The 20,893-nt window shown below is 37.1% G+C and overlaps 1 protein-coding gene across 3 annotated transcripts; it reads left to right on the top strand.

The window, feature by feature from the left end:
• The first annotated feature begins 217 nt into the window (after positions 1 to 217).
• tspan5b (tetraspanin 5b) lies at positions 218 to 10,770 on the top strand. 3 transcript variants are annotated; one of them, XM_051705163.1, is made up of 10 exons: positions 218 to 558; positions 2,400 to 2,459; positions 2,619 to 2,669; positions 2,812 to 2,958; positions 3,576 to 3,746; positions 5,011 to 5,136; positions 7,245 to 7,292; positions 7,969 to 8,085; positions 9,279 to 9,340; positions 10,136 to 10,770. In XM_051705163.1, exons 2-10 carry the CDS (start codon positions 2,433 to 2,435, stop codon positions 10,146 to 10,148), a joined length of 762 nt encoding a protein of 253 aa, XP_051561123.1. In that variant the 5' UTR covers positions 218 to 558; positions 2,400 to 2,432; the 3' UTR covers positions 10,149 to 10,770. The 3 variants fall into 3 exon arrangements, with proteins under 3 accessions (XP_051561123.1, XP_051561124.1, XP_051561122.1); XM_051705164.1 differs by having other exon boundaries at positions 2,384 to 2,459; XM_051705162.1 differs by lacking the exon at positions 2,400 to 2,459.
• Positions 10,771 to 20,893: the final 10,123 nt, after the last annotated feature.

Genomic DNA, 20,893 nt, shown 5'->3' with positions numbered 1-20,893 from the left:
TATATATATATATATATATATATATATATATATATATATATGTATATATATATATGTATATATATGTATATATATATATGTATATATATGTATATATATATATATATATATATATATATACTTTTTTTTTTTTTTTTTTAACCATTTTAGGTTTAATTGTCGAACCTGTATTTTGAAAATTCGTGCTATGACATAATTAATTTAACCGGAAGTGACTCTCTATCTCATATCTGAAGGAGCGCTCGTCCCGTTATTCGCTTTAATTGTCAATAGCGAAAATAATTGTGTTTTCTAGAAGAGGGAAAATCATCGTTTCGGTGGAATAGGCAAAGCCCCGTGTGGCATTGCATGGCAAGATATCGACATGTCGTAAAAATGATATAAATAGAGATAACAGTTTTCTAGTCGGTGGGCGAAAATTGTCTCCATTATTAACAATCATCGGAAAGATTCTCACTGGTTTATCAAAACGCAAGTATGTCAGGAAAACATTTCAACGTCCACGAAGTGGGCTGTTGTATCAAATACTTCATATTCGGATTTAATATTATATTTTGGGTGAGTTATGCATTTTTAACAATATATGTGTGTTTTGTGAATATAGCCTATCATGTCAAGTCAATTATGTCAAGTCAAATTAACTTAATACTTCATTCTATTCGTTATGTCAGTATGTCTAGTTTGGTTTGTTTGCTGAAATAAACTCGTATCTTTCTTTTAATGTCAACATTGGGCGTACATTGTAACCACATCTGGTCGTCTGACACATTGGCCGTGTCTTAAAACCAATTGAGCTCACTATCTAGATAGCATTTTGGGGCGCGTTACGATTCTGTCGCTGTAACGCGCTTATGATGGCCAAAAATTGTTGTTGAATGTATGAACGCGCTTATGATGGCCAAAGTATGCTGATCTAACTTTTCACAATCGATTTTGATGCCTCAATGATGTGTTTACGATGCTTTTGACCGTTCTAACTCAACATTGATGCCTAAAAATGCAACTGAACGTTCGCACACCTATCATACCCAAAATGCTTTGCACCGCTCAACAGCTTTATAATGACCTAAGTTCTGTTAGAACGTTCCAAACGTGCTTATGACGATCAAATTCGCTTTTGATGCCCCAAAACTTTGTCAAACATCGTAAACGTGTGCGATGTCCCAAAATGCTGTCGTTCCAAACATGTTTATCATGATGCTGGTGCTTTCTAATGTTCTAGCACACTAACGGTGCCCCAAAGTGCTGTGGAACGTTCAAACCTAGCCTACTTATGATGTTCAAAATGCTGTTTGAACGTTCGAATGTGCATGTAATGACTAAGAAAATGCTGTTTGAACATTTCAGACTCATTTATGAGGCCTATTCGAGTTCTATTCGAATTCTATTCGAATGTTCATGAGCATGTGTTGGCCAAAACTGCTATGGAACATTTAAACAGCTTTATGATTGCCAAAATTATGTCTGAACGTTCCAAACGTGTTTATGATGATCAAACAATGTTTCAAATTCACTTCTGATACCAACATTTTTTGTTGCACACTGTTTGAACGTTCAAATGCACTTATAATGGCAAAGAAAATGCTGATTGAACATTTCAAACTCATTGTTTGAGCATGGAACATTCGAACACACTTATGACCAAAATATGATGATTGAACATTTCAAACTCGTTTATGATGCCTGGAAAATGCTTTCAGCATTCTAAATTCTGTTCAAACGTTTATGCGTCTAGATGATGCCCAAAAATGCTGTGGAACTTTCAGACAGCTTTATGATCACCAAAATTCTGTTTAAACGTTTCAGATGTGCTTATGATGATCAAACAATGTTCCATATGTCCTTTTGATGCCCAGAAATTTTGTCCAACATTCCAAAACTGTCTATGATGCCCCAAGATGCAGTCATTCCAAACGTGTTTATTATGATCATGCCCAAAAGTGCTTCCGACTTTTAAATGCACTAATGATGCTGGTAAACGTTCAAACTTACTTATGATGCCCAAAATACTGTTGAACGTTCCAAATGCACTAATGGTGCCCGCAAAATTTTGTTGAACATACAAATGCGCTTATGATGGCCAAATATGCTGATCGAACATTACGCATTGGCTTATGATGCCTCAAAGATGCTTTCAGCACTCCAAATGCTGTTTGAATGTTCGTGCACCTATGATGACCAAAATTAAGTTCCAATGTTCCAAATTTGTTTATGATGTTAAAAAAAATGCTATCAAATATGACAAATGCTTTTATTATGCTTAAAAATGTTGTCAAAAATTCAAAATGTGTATATGATGCCCAAAAATGCTTTCAAACCCACTAATGATGCCCAAAATGCTGTTGAACGTTTCAAAAGTGCGTATGATGCTCAAACTGTCTAGGTATGCAACTCACTAGGTTTTGAGACACAACCCATGTGACAGATGACAGATGACATTTGCCTTGTCTGTTTCAGAGGTCGGTCATAATGAAATGGTTGTGAAATGAAATAGTTATTTTCAAAAGTGACTGATAGTGCTGATCTCTAATTGCCTCCCACCCCCCTCCTCTCTCTCTCTCTCTCTCTCTCTCTCTCTCTCTCTCTCTCTCTCTCTCTCTCTCTCACACACCATTCAGCTGCTGGGGGTGGCATTCCTATCTGTGGCTCTTTGGGCCTGGAGTGAGAAGGTGAGGGAAGCTTTCTTACATTGCACTAAATATATGAATCTGACATGTCATCAAAATGAGTCAGGTGAGATCTTGGACTCATTAACATGAAATCAAGTTGCATTCTTTCTCTCAGATTTGTCCCCATTTGTCTTTCCATCAGGGAGTTCTCTCTAACATCTCCTCCATCACAGATCTGGGTGGGTTTGACCCAGTGTGGCTGTTTCTCGTGGTCGGTGGGGTGATGTTCGTGCTGGGCTTCGCTGGATGTATCGGAGCGTTGAGAGAAAACTCCTTCCTACTCAAGTTTGTAAGTGCTTTTTTTGTCTTTACTAAAGCTTCGAGCAGTGCAACCCAGCAATATAATAATTGCAGTATTAAGAGATTTGTTTAGGCTTTGTACTTTAAACACTGTAGTTATATTTACTTAAATTTCACTAGGTTTGAATTGTGCTTGCACATACCTGAAATGCGTACTGTGAGTGCATTGTGCATTAAGTTTCATTACTTACATTGAGCGTTTCAATAAATCCCTCTCCCCACTATTATGAGAGGCCCACTTCCTATGTAGGGCTACAGAGACTTCTTAAAACATCTGAAAACACCAGATGAGCAGTGATGTCACTGTGGAATTATTTATTGCGGTCACATCGGCAAGTCAGTTGCTCACTGTACAAGTATTAGGATTTTTGTGTGCCATTAGAAATGAACCTTGTGAGGCAATGTTCAGTTTGTTTTGAGAGAAAATTGTGACATCTCTAAAGAATGCAAATTTGTCTGTAAATGTGTCGAGAGGGATGTTGGCAGGGTTAAGAATTCTTTCTTATAAAAACAGAGAAGATCAGCTTGGTTTAATCTAAGATCTACATTTAGGGTAGATATTATCCAGTATGAGTTGTGTAATCAAAGCTCTGCTGTCCTTTTCAGTTTTCCGTCTTTCTGGGAATCATATTTTTCCTGGAGTTGACTGCAGGAGTCTTGGCATTTGTCTTTAAAGACTGGATCAAGGACCAGCTCAAGTTCTTCATCAACAACAATATTAGAGCCTACAGAGACGACATTGACTTGCAGAATCTCATCGACTTCACGCAAGATTATGTAAGAGTATACACACTCACACATATCAGACCACAACCTGCTCTTCAAAGCCACTGTCAAAGTGTCTGCTTAAAGGAATAGTTCACCCAAAAATGAAAAGTCTTTCATCATTTACTCACCCTCATGCCATCCCAGATGTGTATGACTTTCTATCTTCTGCTGAACACAAACGAAGATTTTTAAAAGAATATCTCAGCTCTGTAGGTCCATACAATGCAAGTGAATGGTGGCCAGAACATTGAAGCTCCAAAAAGCGCATAAAGGCAGCATAAAAGTAATCCATACGACTCCAGTGGTTAAATCCATAAGTTCAGAAGCAAAATAATAGGTATGGGTGAGAAACAGAACAATAATTATGTCCATTTTTACTCTAAATTCTCCTTCCTGCCCAGTAGGTGGCAATATGCACTAAGAATGTGAATCGCCAAAAACTAAAGAATGATGTGAAAGTGAAAGTGGAGATTTATAGTAAAAAAATGACTTAAATATTGATCTGTTTCTTACCCACACCCATCGTATTGCTTCCGAATACATAGATTAAACCACTGGAGTGTTTCACTGTACATATTGCCATTGCAGTCTCTATTGAGACTTCACTTGCATTGAATGGGCGTACAGAGTATTCTAAAAAATACACATCTGGGATGGCATGAGGGTGAGTAAATGATGCGAGAATTTTCATTTTTGTGCGAACTATCCCTTTAAAGATATAGTTCACTCAAAAATGAAAATGTAGTCATCATTTACCTATCCAAACTCAACTTTCTTCCTTTTGTGGAACAAAAAAGGTGGAAGAATGTTCATGCTACCGTTTCCCATAATAATAAAAGCGTAGTGACTAAGTTTAAATATGCGCATGCATAAATGAGATTTTAGAGCTACGACAGAGGGTAAGATTTTTAGTGAATAACAAGTTCAATTTCAGTCTGCTCCTCACAAAACGCTTCAGAAGACTTATGTTGCGTGCAAGTCATAAGGTCTACTTTGATGTGCTTTTTTTTTTTTTTTTTTGTAATTTCAGTGCTTGACAGCTCTTTGGCACTGTATGCTTTCATTGTATGTGAAAGAACAGCATCAACATTCATCAGATTTGGAATGACAAGAAGATGAGCAAACAATTACAGAATTTTCAATTTTGGGTGAACTTTTCCCTTAATACCTAAATTCTCAGCCTGAAATTTGCTAGAATATGCAATGATTTTAAACATTTGGTTGGTTCACTGTGTGTGTGAATATGTAATGCATATACTGTATGTTTCTGCAGTGGGAGTGTTGTGGAGCATTTGGGCCTGAAGACTGGAATCTGAATATCTACTTTAACTGTACTGACACTAATCTGAGTAGAGAGAAATGTGGGGTTCCCTTTTCCTGCTGCACCAAGGATCCTGCTGTGAGTAAACACACACACACACACAATACACACTTTATATACGCATGTAGTCACACAGACAAGCATCTCCCAGCCACGTCACCATCTTGAATGTGTTATTGTCTTCTTCCAGAAGACCTGGGAACATAAACAGGATGTAATGTTGATCCTCCACAGACAGAACACACCCATATACGTTTCAGTTTCAGTGGTTCTCAAATGGTTTTGCTTCAGAAGACAGATTTTTACATTGGACATAAAATACAACATAGTAGCAATATTGTTTACTGTACAAAAGTAAAGAAAATTACTTTTAGAAGTTAGTAATGCTTATAAGTTAGTAATGCTCAAACTTTGTTTTCTGTCTAAATGACTGTTGAATTTAGCTTGTTTCATGCCCTGGGCAGCTAATAATTAGTCTCACAAAACAAATAGTCTGGGTTGTACTTTATTTTACCTTTAATTCTTTAACCTGTCCACATCTGTGCGCATCTGTGTCAGGATCCTGTCACCTTTGTCAGTCTGGTTTATTGTGGTGACAGGATCCTGACACGTATGTTCTATGTTTCTGTGTGATCGCACGGCTTTGGTTGTTTTCCTGGCCGTGTGCTCCTGTCTAGGCCTGGTTTCATGTTCAGAGCATGGTGTCTGGATTCTGACTATTCGATCTGGTTCGGTCTTGTTTCTGAGTTGGGATCTGGACACTCATGCTGCATGTCTTGTCTTTTTGTTTGAGCACATGGCTAATGGTGGCTTCATTGCCATGTGCTCTCCTGTCTCTCGTCCTGACCCCGCCCCCTTGTTACCTCGTTATTAGTTCATTTGCTTCACATGCTTTTCTTTTTACCGTCCTCGTTTTCTTTCCTATTTAACCCCATTGTGTTTTTTGTCTTGTGCCAGTTAGTTGTGGATGTTTCCCTGTTATCGGTGGTCTGTCCGTCTCTCTTGTCCGTCTCTCTGTCTGTCTGTCTGTCTGTCTGTCTTGTCTGTCTGTCTTGTCTGCCTGTCTTGTCTGTGCCACAGGAGATTGCTGTTTTGAGCCCGGACCTCAAGGCTCCCCTTCTCCAGCCCTGCCACCAAGTTCCTGTGTCTGTGGAATGTCGTTTTTCCCCTACGGGGTGGTTTCTGTTGTGTTTTTGTTTATTTTTCATATTAATAAAGCCCATCTACTCTGCTTTTGAGTCCTCGCCCTCTCAACCCAATCTTGACAGAACGAACTGGCCAAACAGAGGACTCGGCAGAAAATGGGCATCTTCCTTTTTCCATCTCCCACCACCGCTTACTCCATCCGGCAGTGTATGGCCCAGCTCATCCACCTCCATGAGGTCCGTCAGGGGGAGGCTGATGTGAGGGACTTTGCCTGTGATTTTCTCATCGCAGTGGACAAGCTGGACTATAATGAGACTGATTTGAAAGAGGTTTTCAACATCTGCCTCAATCAGCCTCTCAGCCAGCAGGAGATGGTATAGCTGGGGAATCTGGGATTCTGGGATTTAGTTTACCACATTTTTCATCGTGGGGAGCCCGAAATTCTGCTCCAGGAAGAGCTCCCCCATGTGGACTTTCCCACTCTCCTACACTTGGTCAGCCAGGTCCCCAGCCCTCCAATGACCCGTTTTAAGAGACGGAGGAGGAAGAACGGTCCCAGCTCATTCTTAAGCGCAGATGATCGCCAGGAGGCGGGGGAGCCGTTTGCTGTCCGCCAGGAGGCGGAAGGGCCCGTTGCACACCGCCAGGAGGCGGATGGGACCGCTGCTGACCGCCAGGAGGCGGTGGGGCCCGAGGTCATCAAATAGCCTGTCCAGTTTGCTGTGGCCGTCGACGAGCCTTTCCTGTTCTTTGTGGCCGACGACGTGCTTATTCTGTTCCCTGAGACTGTCGATGAGATTTTCATGTTCCCTGAAACTATAGTTGGTTACATTTTTATTATTTGCATTTAGCATTGGTTTTCCCTGCTGTCCATGACCCTATAAAAACAGACTTGCAATCAATTTTTAGGTTGCGACCCACAAGTTGACAACCAATTTCTCTTTTTTTTTATTTCCCCAAAAAGGGTCAAATCCTACATTTTGATAATGTTTTTCAAAGAACTAAATTCTTGCTTTCTCCCTGTTTTTTTTTTCCCAAAGGAGGATGTAATCAACACACAGTGTGGATATGACATTCGAGCGAAAAGTGTAAGTATACTTTAAGTATCACTGTTTAAAAAAAATATATAAATAAATAAAGTGAGTGCATATCTGGGGTAGTGCATATAAGAAAAGGCTTAAAGGGATATTTCATCCAAATAAAAATTATTCTGTCATAATCATCATGATCACATTGTTCCAAACGCATATGACTTTCTTCAGTGGAAAACAGAAAAGGATGTTAGGAAGAATGTTAGCTTCAGTCACCATTAACTTTCATTGTATGGAGAAAAAAAAAAGAGGCAATGAAAGTAAATTGTCTGGTGACTGAGGCTCACATTCTACCTAACATCTTCTCTTGTGTTCCACTGAAAAAGGTAAGTCGGAAGGGTTTGAAGCAACATTAGGGGGAGTAAATGATGACCATTTTTTATTTTTTTGGGTGAACTATCTCTTTAAAGAAAGACATTTGAGAAAATTCACACTAAATATGTGTAAGATAGAGATTGGAAGGGCTGAGGAACTTTCAGATCTTTTTAGACCATTTCAAGTGTTTCTAGTTTACATTACTCACTACTAAAATATGTTCGTAGTCAGCAGAAAAACTGTTAAGAGCAGGTGTCTGTAAGAGCACACAAACATATTGTACACTCCACATTCAGTATGTCTGCCATTTGACTTTTGGTAGTAAAAATTATCAATTTTGATGTTTTTGTGTTTTAAGGACAATGAACAGAATATGTTTATACATACAAAAGGATGTGTACCGCAGTTTGAAAAATGGCTACAGGAGAATCTAACAGTAGTTGCTGGAATCTTCATAGGAATTGCACTTCTGCAGGTGAATAAACAACATCGCTGAAGCACACAGCAATGTGTTTGTGTGTGTCTGTCTGTATGAAGTGTAAGCCTCACAATAAAAAAATAAATAAAATCTATAGGGAATTTCCAACGGAAAGGAATTTTGAAAAGTTAGTCAACATTAAAATACCTTCAAAAGATTTATTTGATTTACAAATACTACATTGAATAGTTCATTTAAAAATAACAAATTCTGTAATAATTTATTTAACCTCATGTCGTTCCAAACCTGTAAAAAAAAAAAAAAATATTTTACCACAATGACCAGAATGTCTGTGAACTCTTCTCCACTACCATAGCTGTAAAATCTCTTTTACATTTGAATATTATTCATTAATTTCACCTCATTTTAAGGACTCAGCAGTTTTGCCCATATTAGGGGTGTTCTTAAAGGATTAGTTCACTCAAAAAATGAAAATTCTCTCATCATTTACTCACCCTCATGCCATCACAAATAAGTATGACTTTCTTCTTCTGCAGAACACAAACGAAGATTTTTAGAAGAATATCTCAGTTCTGTAGGTCCATACAATGCAAGTGAATATTGACCAGAACTCAGAAGGTCCAAAAAGCACATAAAGGCAGTGTAAAAGTAATCCACATGACTCCAGTGGTTAAATCCATGTCTTCTGAGGCAATATAATGGGTGTGAGTGAGAAACAGATCAATATTTAAGTGGGTGTTTTTTTTTGTTGTTTTTTTTAAAAATGTAAATCTACACTTTCACTTTCACATTTAGCCACCTACTGGTCTGTTCAAAGATGGAGATTTATAATAGTAAAAAAAGGACCTGTTCCTCACCCTAACCAATCATATCAGTTCTTTTGGACCTTCCTAGTTCTGGTCACCATTTGCTTTTATTGTGAAGACCAACAGAGTTGAAATATTCTTTTAAAAATCTTCGCTTGTGTTCTACAGAAGTCATAGTCATACACATCTGGGATGGCATGAGGGTGAGTAAATGATGAGAGAATTTTCATTTTTTAGTGAACTATCCCTTTAATAGATTTGAATACTTATGGAAGACTAACATTAATTAAAGTCCAGAAAGTCACCTATTATTATTATTATTATTATTATTAAAGATGTGCCATATAATATGTGATAATGCGTAACTTTGTGTTTCTTTGTAGCCCTCTGTGACAGATACACTAACCTTTCTTTTGATTCTAGATATTTGGGATCTGCCTGGCTCAGAATCTCCTGAGTGACATTGAGGCGGTCAGAGAGAGCTGGTAAGAAACACCTCTCAAACAACAAGAGCCTTGTACTTGAGTCAAGTTTAAAGAGACAAAGTATGAAAGAATGAGAAGGCCGTGAGCTGTTCTACTCTATGCAAAAGGCGGGGTTTGTTACAGAAATATACAGCTAACTTTGCCATGTTTGATAAAGAAGACTCCAGTTTGTAGCTTTTTTGTTTGCTATTTATTGAAACCATCATTTATTGTTAACTTATTTGTTTAAATCACTGTAACACTTTACAATAAATTTCTATGTGTTAACATTAGTTATAAATGCATTATGTATCATTTAATATAAATGAACAATATTTTTTACAGCATTAATTAATGGTAATTAATACTGTTGTTCATTGTTAGTTAATGTTAGTTCATAATGCATTAGCTAATATTTACATATTCAGCTTTAATATGAAAAATGCTAACGTATATAGAAAGTAACATTAACCAAGATTAATAAATGCCATAAAAGTATTGTACATCGTGAGTTCAACTTTAAACTTGCGATAACTAATGTTAAGCTACGCAACCTTATTGTAAAGAGTTACCAAAATCACTTATTGTTTTTGAATTTCACATTTCAAATTTGAATGAATTGAATTTTGAATAAAATTTGTAAAATATTTATGCTGTGTCTACTATAGTCAATAGGATGCCCAGATTTAGGTTCACAGGATAGAGACAAGAAGAGAAAAGAGAAAACGATTATCAGTTTGATTGTAATAGTAGACTAGGCAGGAGGTTTAGGAGGTGTCATCTTGCCAACATTTGTATCTCTTTTTCATCCACCAGTTTGTTCACCTAAAATGCTTGAGCCGTTCCGCAGACAGAGCCTCCATCTTTCTGTCACTCAGCAACAGAACTGGCACATTGTCATCAGAGTATCCAAGCAACCAGTGAGGGAGTCACAACCAAATTCACATACCTCCTTTTTTACAATGTACAACGACATCTTAATGTTTCCATGATAATGGTGTACAACGTTAGATTTGTATTATTTTGAATTCACCTCTAATCCTTTTTCTAATCCTTAAACATCACACAAACAGTACTGACATGCTGACCCAACACGCAACTGATTTTTGTTTTTTTTTAATACTTGTTTGTCTATGTACATGTGCATCAGATGAATGTCTTTGACACCTTGAACGTTGCATTTTTAAAACCTGTCAAGTTGAAAATAGTTAAAGTTCTAAAAAGTATGTCTGGAGACCCCTGTGTTCAGTTCAATTCGATTGCACAAGAACTCATCCTGTGTGTAGAACAGCCCCTTACAAATTTCTGCCTAATTGCAACTGATGCAGAAGACGCAATTGTGATAAAGGTGTTGCAAGTCATAAGTTTCCATGTTTGTAGGCAAATACAAACACACTCGCTCAGTATTTAAAGGTTTTGTATACCCAAATGGTGTGTGTGTGTATGTGTGTGTGTGTATATATATATATATATATATATATATATATATATATATATATATATATATATATAATTTTTTTTTTTTTGGAAATTCTGCATTGATTGTGTGGAAAATCAGCAGAATTATGCAAAATGAATTCAAATATGGTCAAATGTGTTCAACGCTGTTGAGATTATTATACTTGTATTGGTAGCTGAAAGCGTTATCAACTCAGTTTGTTACAATTTTGTGAATGACGGGCGTTCACATTCTGCGGAGCTTTTAGTAGAATTCTGTGGCCGCGGTAATTCATTGAGACCACTTGTTTATTTTTTATTCACATTGTCACATTGTGTGTGTATATTACCTGTTAATGGATTTTATAAAAACACAGTTGCTTTTGAATCTAAGAGAAAATGCACTGCACGCGTATTGGAAAAACACTACATTTTCCCAGTGTTAAAATATTTTTGTGAATAGCTATGTTTATCTGTACTGGGCTTTGAAATTATAGCCACTGTGTAAGTAATGGTGACACTAGCACTAAAAATTAGCACTGAGATTTTGCTGGATTGACGGCTTTGAATCAAATTGGTTAAAACAGAATGAAACCCACTAAAGTTGGCATTTGAGTGAATCTCACAAAGCCTACCAAAAATATGACACAAAATAAGAAATTATTTTTACATAAAGAAAATAAAGCCTATCATGGTGCCATTAAGACTTTTGGTATTGTGACATTATCTTTATGACAACTAAACTCATTACATCACTGTAATGCTAAAAGCAATTATATAATATTTAAGTTATAAAGTATTTGTGCATCATGGTCGTATGTGTTGTACTGTATTTTATTTTATTTTATCCTTTTTTTTTTTTTTTTTATTCAAAAAAGAAACATTTTGTCCACACAGGATGATTTTTTATTACAGTAATGAGAATCTATCATTGAGAATGACCACTGGAAATAATGAGAATTACAAACAAACTCAGATGTAAAATATCTGATCGCATTACGGTAATGAGAATAAAGGGGGAAAATGAGCTAAAAATGCCCCATTTACACGTGTGTGTGTGTGTGTGTGTGTGTGTGTGTGTGTGTGTGTGTATATGTATATACAGTATCGGTCAAAAGTTTTGAAACACTTGACTGAAATGTTTCTCATGATCTTAAAAATCTTTTGATCTGAAGGCGTATGATTTAATGTTTGAAATTGGTTTTATAGACAAAAATATAATTGTGCCAACATATTAATTTATTTCATTATAAAACTAAAATTTAATTAAAAAAAAAAACGTTTTTGAAATTGATGACTTGGACCAAATAATAAAGAAAAGCAGCCAATAAGTGCCCAACATAGATGGGAACTCCTTCAATACTGTTTAAAAAGCATCCCAGGGTGATACCTCAAGAAGTTGGTTGAGAAAATGTCAAGAGTACATGTCTGCAAATTCTAGGCAAAGGGTGACTACTTTGAAGATGCTAAAATATAACACAGCTTTGATTTATTTTGGATCTTGTTTAGTCACAACATAATTCCCATAGTTCCATTTATGTTATTCCATAGTTTTGATGACTTTACTATTATTCTAAAATGTAAAAAAAAATTATAATAAAGAATGTGTAAGTGTTTCAAAACTTTTGACCGGTAGTGTATGTGTGTGCATATATATACTATATATACACATATTAACTATATATACACATATTAACGTTTTTGTGATATTCATTTTAATCTTGATTTATTTGTGAAATCATGCTATTTGAGTCATTGCCAGAAAGATTGTTTTTCTTTGATTGTGAAACAAATCTCTGCAGCCTGTTAGATAGTGGTTTTGTGACTTTTTATTTAATTTATTGTGTAAAAACAGGGTTTGTGAGATTAATTGAAACACAAGCTGAATTGAAGAATCCATGTGGTTGTGATAATGCCTTTCTCACTTTCAATATGTGTATAATATATTATATTTGTTTTCACTTGACTGAAGTTTAGGACAGCTTGTGTACACAGGGTGTCCAAAAAAATCGCAAAGACTGCAATTATACTGGCTTCCAGTGCTTTTGCAGCATGTGCACAGCTAAACTGGAGAACAGGGAAGTTTTATTATTTAGTATTACAAAGCTGCAGGTCAAAACCAACCCAATTTTTATTTATTTTTTTGTCTGGCACTTTTAATCTAGCCTGAATTTCAGCCCAGTGTCTGCAGCTCCGTTTAACCAAAAAAAATGGCATATTTTCTCATAAAAAAGAACTTCACATGTTCTAGTAATAACAACATGTTATGTTGTAAAAATGTCATTTTGTGATTAAAAACTGGAATATTGTTATGTTCTGGCTTGTATGATGTAAGTATCTTCTTATTACTATAAATTAGTTATTGTTAAAAAATATAATGGAAGGAAAAACGTACTGTATGTGGCAGCAATGCGCCACTGTACTTATTTAGAGAATTGTGTAAATTGTGTTTTATTTTGAGCATGTTGATACTAGGCTGGTTGGGCAGAGCTTTCTTTTGTTTTTGATAGCACTAATTTCCCTTTGTTTCTGTGTAATTTTCAAATATTAATTTAGAATTATCTTATTTAACAGGTGTAATAAATAATTTACGTCATTTCCCGAGATGGTGGTATTGGAAACCATAACTTTTTGTATGTGCGGTATGCCTGGGTAAATGCCTGTGACTCTTTTCTAGTACCTTGTGTATTCACTTTTCACTATTAACATATAATGTGATGACATTCCATCGATTGTTTATATTATAATAGCATCGCCAACCTGTGTCCAATATTATACATTTTATAAAGTGTTAATTTTTAAATTTTATGTGTGGAAGTGGAATATTTCTGTAACACTTTACAATAAAGTTCAATTCGTTAACATTAGTTAATGCATAACAAACAATGAACAATATATTCTTTACAGCATTTATTAATCTTTGTTAATGTTAGTTAATAAAAAATATAATTGTTCATTGTCAGTTCATGTTGGTTCATTGTGCATTAAATAATGTTAACAAATACAACCTTAATTTAAAAAAAGTATTTGTACATGTTGAAGCTAACCAACCAAGATTAATAAATGCTGTAAAAATGTTGTTCATTGTTACTTTGTGTTACCTAAATTAACAAATGGAACAACAGACTTTGTTTATTCATCACATATACATATAAGCAATAAAAATATATTTTATTGAAATGTCATTTATTGTCTCAAATATAAAAGCATTGTTAAAATACTTTATGAGATGACATAACCGGACAGTGCATTTAAAAAAGTAGAATATTCTATAAAGACCTTGGTTGGGGGCCTGGGTAGCTCAGCAAGTATTGACGCTGACTACCACCCCTGGAGTCGCGAGTTCGAATCCAGGGTGTTCTGAGTGACTCCAGCCAGGTCTCCTAAGCAACCAAATTGGCCCGGTTGCTAGGGAGGGTAGAGTCACATGGGGTAACCTCCTCGCGGTCACGATTAGTAGTTCTCGCTCTCAATGGGGCACGTGAGAAGTTGTGCGTGGATCGTGGAGAGTAGAATGAGCCTCCACATGCTGTGAGTCTCCGCAGTGTCATGCACAGTGAGCCACGTGATAAGATGCGCAGATTGATTGTCTCAGAACCGGAAGCAACTGAGACTTGTCCTCCGCCACCCGGATTGAGGTGAGTAACCGCGCCACCACGAGGACCTAGTAAGTAGTGGGAATTGGGCATGCCAGATTTGGGAGAAAAGGGGATCAAATTTAAATAAAACAATAATAATAATAAAAATAAAAAACATAAAGACCTTTTTAATTGAAGATGTCAGTTTTTAAATTGTAGCCAACTTTTTAAAGGTAAAATATTTCCCAAAATTATAACTGAGCAGTGGGTTAAAAATGGTTTGTATTAGACCTTGGAAATCGATTTAACCAATACATTTGCAGAAAATGTTAGCATAACAATGAGTAAGCAATTTGTAATGATCACAAATTGTTGCTACACCTTATAGCAGGCTAACTCATTCATTAATTTGGAGGTTTAAACTGTGGACAATAGATGGCGCTAGAGGTGTCCAACAGTACATGGCATCTACTGATATGTTGATGAAGGTCAGTATTTATTGTGAATATTACTGCAGATAAGACTATACGATAAATATGTACATAACATGTTCCTTGCTTTATGGAAATTCTCACCGTATTACAAACAATTTTTCAGTTATGATGTACTCAGTGATTTCTGTAACACACATGACACATGCTGACAGATAAACCTTTGTCTGTGACTTCATGTCCCATGGTAAAGTAGACTGCATTAATTTCAGTCTATAAACAAAACATAGATCTTGGCTCATTTTCTCTTCACCTATGTTTATCTCAAGAAGTAAAATTATGTATTTCACCGAAGTATGATAAAAACATTTAGCGCTCAATACCACCAGCTATCTTTGAAGTGTAAATATGAAACAGTTAATATTGTAACGTTATTACAGTATCATATACCCACACACATGCATACACAGGCATCTTTATTAAATTCCAGGCGTGTGTCCATCTGGAGACCTTGTAGGGAATGAAACTGCCATGCCTAAATCACCTTAAGTGCTTTTGCTTATACAACCCCCTTCTTCCTTTTGGATGCAGCATGGGTAATCTGAGCAGATTAGGATCTACTGTATCTTCTTAATCCCACCACGATTAAAATAGGATTAGATCTCATCTTCTGGACTCAGTATCACAGAACTGTTCTCTCTCTCTCTCTCTCTCTCTCTCTCTCTCTCTCTCTCTCTCTCTCTCTCTCTCTCTCTCTCTCTCTCTCTCTCTGTCTCTCTCTCAATTCAATTCAATTCAATTCAATTTAATTCAATTCAGTTCAAATGAGCTTTACTGGCATGACTATATACAATGTACAATGATGCCAAAGCATTCATTAACAAAACGAAAAACAAAAGCAAACATGTATTATATACATTAAAAATTCAAACAATAAAATATTATTAATAAGAATAATAATAAGCATAAAGATAAGTGCACAAAATTTAAAGAAAAGTAACTACAGAGAACAGTGAGTAACAGTTAATTAAACTGACACTTTCAGTCTTTAGTAAGGGGTCACCCTCTCTTCCTCAGATCATGACAAGGAGACACATACTCTGCTGCAAAATCTATACATTCAGCTTTCTCTCCAAGAACATATGAAAGTTTCTCAGCATTGCTCACTCTACTGAATTCAGGCAGAATCTGACCTATAACTTTAAAATATGTGTGTCTGATGGCCTCATATTTACTGTACTCAGTGAGGAAGTAAATTTCATCCTCTATGACTCCTTGAGTGCAGTGTGAACACAGTCTGTCCTCTCTGGGTCTCCAGTTCTGTCTGTGCCGACCGTTCTCTACAGCCAAACTGTGCTCACTCACACGATACTTCGTCAGAAGCTTCCTGTGATGGTAGTCTTTAATTTTGATCAGATATTATGCCAATTTATATTCTGTCTTAATTGTTTGGGAATAGGATAATTTGTTTATTTCTTTGAGCTTGCTTGGCCAATGATGAATATATTCAGCAGGTCGTCTGCATACAGAAGACATTTGATTTCTCTGTCCTCTAGATTGAGTTAAAGTTGGACTTAGGCTGCAGCCTTGACGAACTCCCTTATTTTGGCTGAAATATTCACTTCTTCTGTTATTTATTTTAATACAGCATTTGTTGTCTTTGTACATGTCCTTTATTAAATCATAAACTTTTCCTCCTATTCCACTCTGAATTAGTTTTAGGAATAGCCCATTATGCCAAACCGAATCAGAATCAGAATGAGCTTTATTGCCAAGTGTTCTCACATACACAAGGAATAGTTTTGGTGATAGCAGAAACAGAACATTACAGTGAGACACAGAATATAAAACAAGGGAAGAGTACAAATAACAAACAAATAATAGGACATAAAACAGAATGGCGTATGTACATGTGCAAGTGGTAATGTATGAGCAAGGTAGGGGTATGTACAGTTATTGAATTAAATATGTGAATTTACATATGTACATGAGGTATGTATTTACATTATTGCACTATGGGGGAGTCCTAAGGCAGTTAAATTGTTCATGTGGAAAATGGCCTGAGGGTAAAAACTGTTCTTGTGCCTGGATGTCCTGGTGCTCAGTGCTCTGTAGCAGTGTTAACAGTTCAAAGAGGGAGTGGGCAGGGTGTGTGGGGTCCAGAGTGATTCTACATGCACGTTTCCTCACTCTGGAGACGTACAGGTCTTGGAGAGTGGGCAGGGGGGCACCAATAATCCTCTCAGCAGTCCTGACTGTCCGTTGTAGTTTCCTTCTGTCTGATTTGGTGGCTGAACCAAACCAGACAGTTATAGATGTGCGGGGGTATTTCCACTATCATCTTCACTGTTTTGAGCGTGTTCAGCTCAAGGTTGTTGTGACCGCACCAGACAGCCTGAAGTTCAACCTCCCATCTGTATGCAGACTCGTCACAATAATGTACAGATTTTGCGGATGAGGCCAATGACCGTGGTCCTTTGCAGTGCAGTCATTCGTGTACAGGGAGAAGAGCAGTGGAGAGAGAACACATCCCTGAGGAGCACCAGTGCTAATAGTGAGGGTCCCGAATGTGAGTTTCCTCAGTCTCACTAGCTGCTGCCTATTTGTCAGAAAGCTGGTGATCCATCGACAGATAGGGGTGGGCACGGAGAGCTGGGTCAGTTTGGTTGAGAGAAGATCAGGCATGATGGTATTGAAGGCTGAACAAAAGTCCACAAATAGGATACTTGCATAAGTCCCAGGTCTGTCGATGTGTTGCAGGATATAATGCAGACCCATATTGACAGCATCATCCACAGACCTGTTTGCTCGGTAGGCAAACTGAAGGGGGTCTAGCAGGGGTCCAGTAATGTCCTTCAGGTGGGCCAAAACCAGTCTCTCAAACAACTACATGACCACAGACGTGAGAGCGACAGGTGTGTAGTCATTAAGTCCTGTGATTTTGGGTTTTTTGGGGACCGGAATGATGGTGGAGCGTTTGAAGCAGCAGGGAACTTCACACTGCTCCAGTGATCTATTGAAGATCTGTGTGAAGATGGGGGCCAGTTGGTCAGCGCAGACTTTCAGACAGGCAGGTGAAACATTGTCTGGGCCTGAAGCTTTCCTAGTCTTTTGTTTCCGAAAGACCTGGCACACATCTTCCTCACAGATCATAAGTGCAGATTGAGTAGCATGAGGGGGGAGGAGGGGGGTTCCAGGAGGTGTTGGTGTGTTTGTGAAGTGAAGATCAGAGCGGGGGAGGGGTGTGAGACTGGGCTTTTCAAACCTGCAGTAAAACACATTCAGTTCATCAGCCATTAGTTGACTATCTACAGAGCGAGGGGGAGGTGTCTTGTACTTAGTGATGCTTTTCAGGCCTTTCCACACAGATGCAGGATCGCTGGCTGAAAACTGATTTTCAGCTTTTCAGGGTAGCTTCTTTTAGCCACTCTGATTTCCTTAGTGTGTTTCTGGCCTGGATGTACAACATTCTATCCCCACTTCTGTAAGCATCCTCTTTGGCATGATGAAGTTGTCTTGAGTTTTCCTGTAAACCCTGGTTTATCATTATTGATGATAAAAATGTCCTAGTAGGGATGCACATATCCTCACAGAAATTGATATATGATGTCACAGTATCAGTGAACTCGTCCAGGTCCAGGTCCAGGTCTTCAAAAACACTCCAATCAGTGCAGTCAAAGCAGGCTTGTAGTTCCAGCTCTGCTTCACTAGTCCATCTCTTTACAGTCCTTACTACAGGCTTAGTTGATTTAAGTTTCTGCTTGTAGGTCGGAAGAAGATGAACCAGACAGTGATCAGAGAGTCCTAAAGCTGCACGTGGTACAGAGCGATATGCATCCTTTAATGTTGTGTAGTAGTTGTCCAGTATATTTCTGTTTCTGGTGGGGCATGTGGTGTGTTGTTTGTCCCAGAATAATAATAAGTGAGTCTGGGTGTTGTTTCCCAGTGTCTGTGATGTGATCAGCCAGCTGTTGCAATGCTGCGTTCACGCATGCTTGTGGCGGGATATAAACACTTACCAGAATGAACGAGGAAAACTCCCGCAGCGAGTAGAAAGGCTTATAGTTGATGAAGAGCACTTCAAAATTAGGGCAGCGCATCTTCAGCGCTGTTACATATGTACACCAACTTTCGTTGATGTAAAAGCATGTTCCACCGCCTCTCGTTTTCCACGATGATTCTGCAACGCGATCCACTCTGAACAGCTGGAAGCCTGTCTGGGATGGTTTATTCAACCAGGTTTCCATGAAACAGAGCAGCGGAGTTAGAAAAGTCCTTATTTGTTTGAGTAAGCAGAAGCAGTTCATCTGTTTTGTTGGCGAGGGAGTGGATATTCGCCAGATGAATACTCGGCAGCGGAATCCAAAAGCTGTGTTGACAAAGCTTCACAAGTGCGCCGGCTTGCTTCCCTCGCTTGCGTGTTTTAGATCGCTTTGGATCGCGCCTCCAACAAAGATGTCTAACAAAACGGCTGAATAATCAAACACTGGCAAAAAATTATCAGGTATGCTCTGCCGAACATGACAAAAATGCTAGAGAGCTCCACACCGAAGCAGCCATCTGCGGCGCCATCTTGCTATAATATGATCAAATGAATCAAATGCCTTTTAAAATCAATGAAACAACCAAATATCTTCCCCTGCTTTGTTTGGCGGACATATAGTATTTGTTTATAAGTGTGTGCGGTGTGTAGATATGATCAGTTGTTCTCTGTTTTGACATTAATCCAATTTGACAATTATGTAAAATCTTGTGTTCTTGGAAATATTGGGTTAATCTGTCATTTATAATGCAACAGAATAGTTTGTCAAGGTTGTCTACCTTTGCTTTGAGAGTGCTGTGCCAGGCTTATGACTGATCAGTGAAGAAGAGCAGGTTACACCGGATTCTGCTGGGTTCTGGTCCACTGTTATCAGACAGTAGTATCTCTGGGTTCTCTCTCATGATCATCTCTTTCATCTTCTTCTTATCTTTGTTTGATTTAACTTCTGCTGGATATATTATATCTAGCTCCTCTTCATTTCTGAAAAATGCTACTGTCATAGGCAGGCCCAAGCTGTGATCAACTGTTTTAACTGCCATGGAATGTTAGCCTGGCTAGCAGTTAGCATGATGTTTAAGTTATATATAATTTTTATGTGATCTTAAAGTTTCTTAGAGGTCTTACCTTAAAAATATTCTGCCTCTATTGATCTTAATTTAGTATCCAATCATTTAAGTAGTGTTGGAGTCATAAAAACATACATTCTCTGGCAAAAATTGAAGTTACAGCAGGAGCTGATATTTTTTGCTGCTAACTGCTATCGGAACTCTCTCCCTTATATGGACTAAAGGCACAGCATTAGGGGGTCACTGTGTTTTGACCTCTCATAATCAGGGGTCAATGTTCAAGCAGTAACATAACAATGCTGCCAAAATCAGATATTCTGCACATACCGTGTGCACAAGCTGCACTGGCATAGCCTTTAAATGTGGGTTTGGATTTAAGCGATACAATATCGATCAGGTTATAGGTTAAGGCCTTAATGATCATGTGGCTCAATGGGTTTTCACAAAAATGGTGATCACGACCCGATTTTAGAGTTCCCTGACCTGCAAAATGCCAATTTAATCCCTGCTTTTACACTAAAATATTTAGTAATTTTAATGGAAAATGAATAAAAAAATAAAATAAAATAAAAAAATGCTACACTAAAAACCTTTTAATTGGTTACCTCTAAGTTATCTTACCATATATGGTTAAGAATTATATTTAAAAAGACAATACATGTAATTGTACTCTAAAAAGTAAAAAGTTTATATATATATATATATATATATATATATATATATATATATATATATATATATATATATGATATTGATACTCTATATGATATTATGTGCATTTGAGTGTTTATGTTATGTAACATTTTTATGTTAATATTTTTTGCATTATATTAGTGTCATGTGGATTTGATGGTTTCATTTTTGTGTGAATAACACTAGGCACTTTAATATATAATTATGTTCATGGTTCAAAGGAATTGCCTTCTGTTGTACCACCTGGTCATTTAAAAATAAATATGAAACAAAATGAGAAATCTTTAGAAAAACCTTTAAAAAACAAAATGTGTCCAATTTGGTTT

This window comes from Myxocyprinus asiaticus, chromosome 8 (assembly GCF_019703515.2).
Source record: "Myxocyprinus asiaticus isolate MX2 ecotype Aquarium Trade chromosome 8, UBuf_Myxa_2, whole genome shotgun sequence".
NCBI lineage: Eukaryota > Metazoa > Chordata > Actinopteri > Cypriniformes > Catostomidae > Myxocyprinus > Myxocyprinus asiaticus.
The sequence above is the reverse complement of the archived record's forward strand: the minus strand, read 5'-3'. Positions and strand labels throughout refer to the sequence as shown.